General features: G+C 43.6%; 1 protein-coding gene across 1 annotated transcript; it reads right to left on the reverse strand.

Moving 5' to 3' along the window:
• Positions 1-339: 339 nt before the first annotated feature.
• LOC147421154 (uncharacterized) lies at positions 340-1,632 on the reverse strand. Its single transcript, XM_086504082.1, has 2 exons — positions 1,177-1,632; positions 340-432 (listed from the first exon to the last, which is right to left on the reverse strand). Exons 1-2 carry the CDS (start codon positions 1,630-1,632, stop codon positions 340-342), a joined length of 549 nt encoding a protein of 182 aa, XP_086360208.1.
• Positions 1,633-2,008: the final 376 nt, after the last annotated feature.

Genomic DNA, 2,008 nt, shown 5'->3' on the forward strand with positions numbered 1-2,008 from the left:
CTTGAACATGCTAGCATTGTAAGCACTTAGGAGATAGCATCAAACAAAGCCTTGTGGACGTGGGTATGCCCACGCTCGCCGTCGTTCATGGCCCCTCCTTCAGTTGGCGATCTTCTTGAGGCTTACAGATCGTGCCATGCTCTCGCAAACAAGCAACCAAGTTTGCACTATGGACTCATCGTTGCGAAAGTTGGGCTCCTTTAGCAATTCATAAATGGCTAAAGAACACAACCATGCACAATAGAGAGCCATTTCCTTGGATATGGCCATTGAATCCTGCAATCGTTGAAAGGGTACAAGATATTTAGTTCACGGTCTACTATAATTTATTGCATTTTTTCAGACTTTGAAACCTTGAGACATTTTCATACACTTCGGAAGCACAACAATAAAATCTGCAAGCTTTGGACGCTTTGACAAATTACAACAAAACTTTGAAAAAACATAGAAGCTGTGAAACATGGAAAGCCTAAAACTACTTGTCACCCCCCCTAGACTCCTTCAAAAATCACTCATAGTCATGCGCATTGCAGCTAGTATATTGAGCCTCTCCTTCTCCAAGGCAATGTTCTGGCTAGCGGTCTCCTTGAGATGCTCCAAGAGAAGTTTCCCTATACCGGCCATCTCGTCCAAGGACTCCTCGTACTTCGGAGCGACTTTTCGGCTTGAGGACATGGTGGGTTGGGTCTTCTCTTGATGTGGGGAGGGGTTTTCTTCTAAGGTGTCACCAGTTGTTGGGGTAACATCCTCCATTGTTGATGAAGAAGCGTGTCTAACAGGAGTAACAATGTCTCTGGCATGGTAGTATTCATCCACTATGTCAAACCATTTTCATATATGCCTCCTATCATTACCAAAAATTGAGTTATGGGCTTTGTCCTAACGGTATTGTTGCAATAGTGCTTGCCACTTTTTGCTGCAACTTTCACTATCTTTATCAAAGTCAGGGTAGGTGGCGAGTAGTTTAGTAGCCACCTTTGCCCATAAATTAATCCCTTGCTTCCCAAGATTATTGAACTCCTCATTCATGCCCCCCCGGGTATGAATGAGTTGGTCCACCCATCAATCTTTCCACTTGCTTTCCTTGTTGTCGCCTTCATCATCATCTTCCAAGTCGATGGTGCTCTTCTTCTTTGAGGATTTGGGCTTCTTTGTTGTGGTTTGGTTTTGTAGCACAATGTCCTCGTTAGTGATTTCTTTCCTCTTCGATGATTTGGCACGGCTTGCCTTGGGTTGAGAAGCTCGCATGGGATTAGGGGTCGGGTTGGGTGATGGAGTGGATGCCACATGATCGGGGGCGCACTCCATATTGGAGTTAGGACTAGTGGCACTCAAAGGGGGCAAGGGATGAGAAGGGTGTGTAGCCATAGGAGAATGTGAGTTATGAGCATTTAGATAAGGAGAGGGATGAGGTGGTGGAATTTGAGATCCATAGTTCGGGGATCTAAACATAAAGGGAGAATTAGAAGAGATGGAGGGAGAGTTCATCGTGGCTTGGTAGCCATGAGCTGGCATGTGGAAAAAAGGGTGGGGAAATGGATAGAAAGTGGATTGAGAAAATGGAGGTTGGGAGAGAATAGGGTCATCATCTTCCCGTTGGCAGTCGAAAAATTGATTTGGGTTGGAGTCCATGGTACCTACACCGCAAAAAAAAAAACAATGTTAAAGATGTACAAACAAAGTTGAGATCAATGCATAAAAGTGCGAATCGCTAAAGTCAATTGGACCTTAATGAATTGATTTGCACCGCCGTTGGCCGCTTAACGCTTCAAACCTACAAGAATGCCATATTAAAAAAAGTTGGTACATCATATAGCATATCAAACAAGCTTAATATAAAAATACAGCATGTCAAATAAACTTGAATTTTAAGATAACTCATTATGCTTGAAAATCCCTCAAATGTAAAAGAGCATGGCCTTGAGCTTGCTGGAAGAGGCCCTCAAATGTAAAAGAGCATGACCTCCTTGATCTCTGTGCTGATGTGACAGAGCTCACAACATATTGA

Source organism: Adiantum capillus-veneris, chromosome 28 (genome assembly GCF_014529385.1).
Source record: "Adiantum capillus-veneris isolate H3 chromosome 28, ASM1452938v2, whole genome shotgun sequence".
NCBI lineage: Eukaryota > Viridiplantae > Streptophyta > Polypodiopsida > Polypodiales > Pteridaceae > Adiantum > Adiantum capillus-veneris.

Bases quoted from the DNA above. Each gene is read 5' to 3' on its own strand.
- LOC147421154 (XM_086504082.1), bottom strand. From the start codon at position 1,632: ATGGACTCCAACCCAAATCAATTTTTCGACTGCCAACGGGAAGATGAT. The intron at 433-1,176 runs GTGCTACAAAAC...GTTTTTTCAAAG, and splicing joins AAATCACTAACGAGGACATT to TTTTGTTGTAATTTGTCAAA.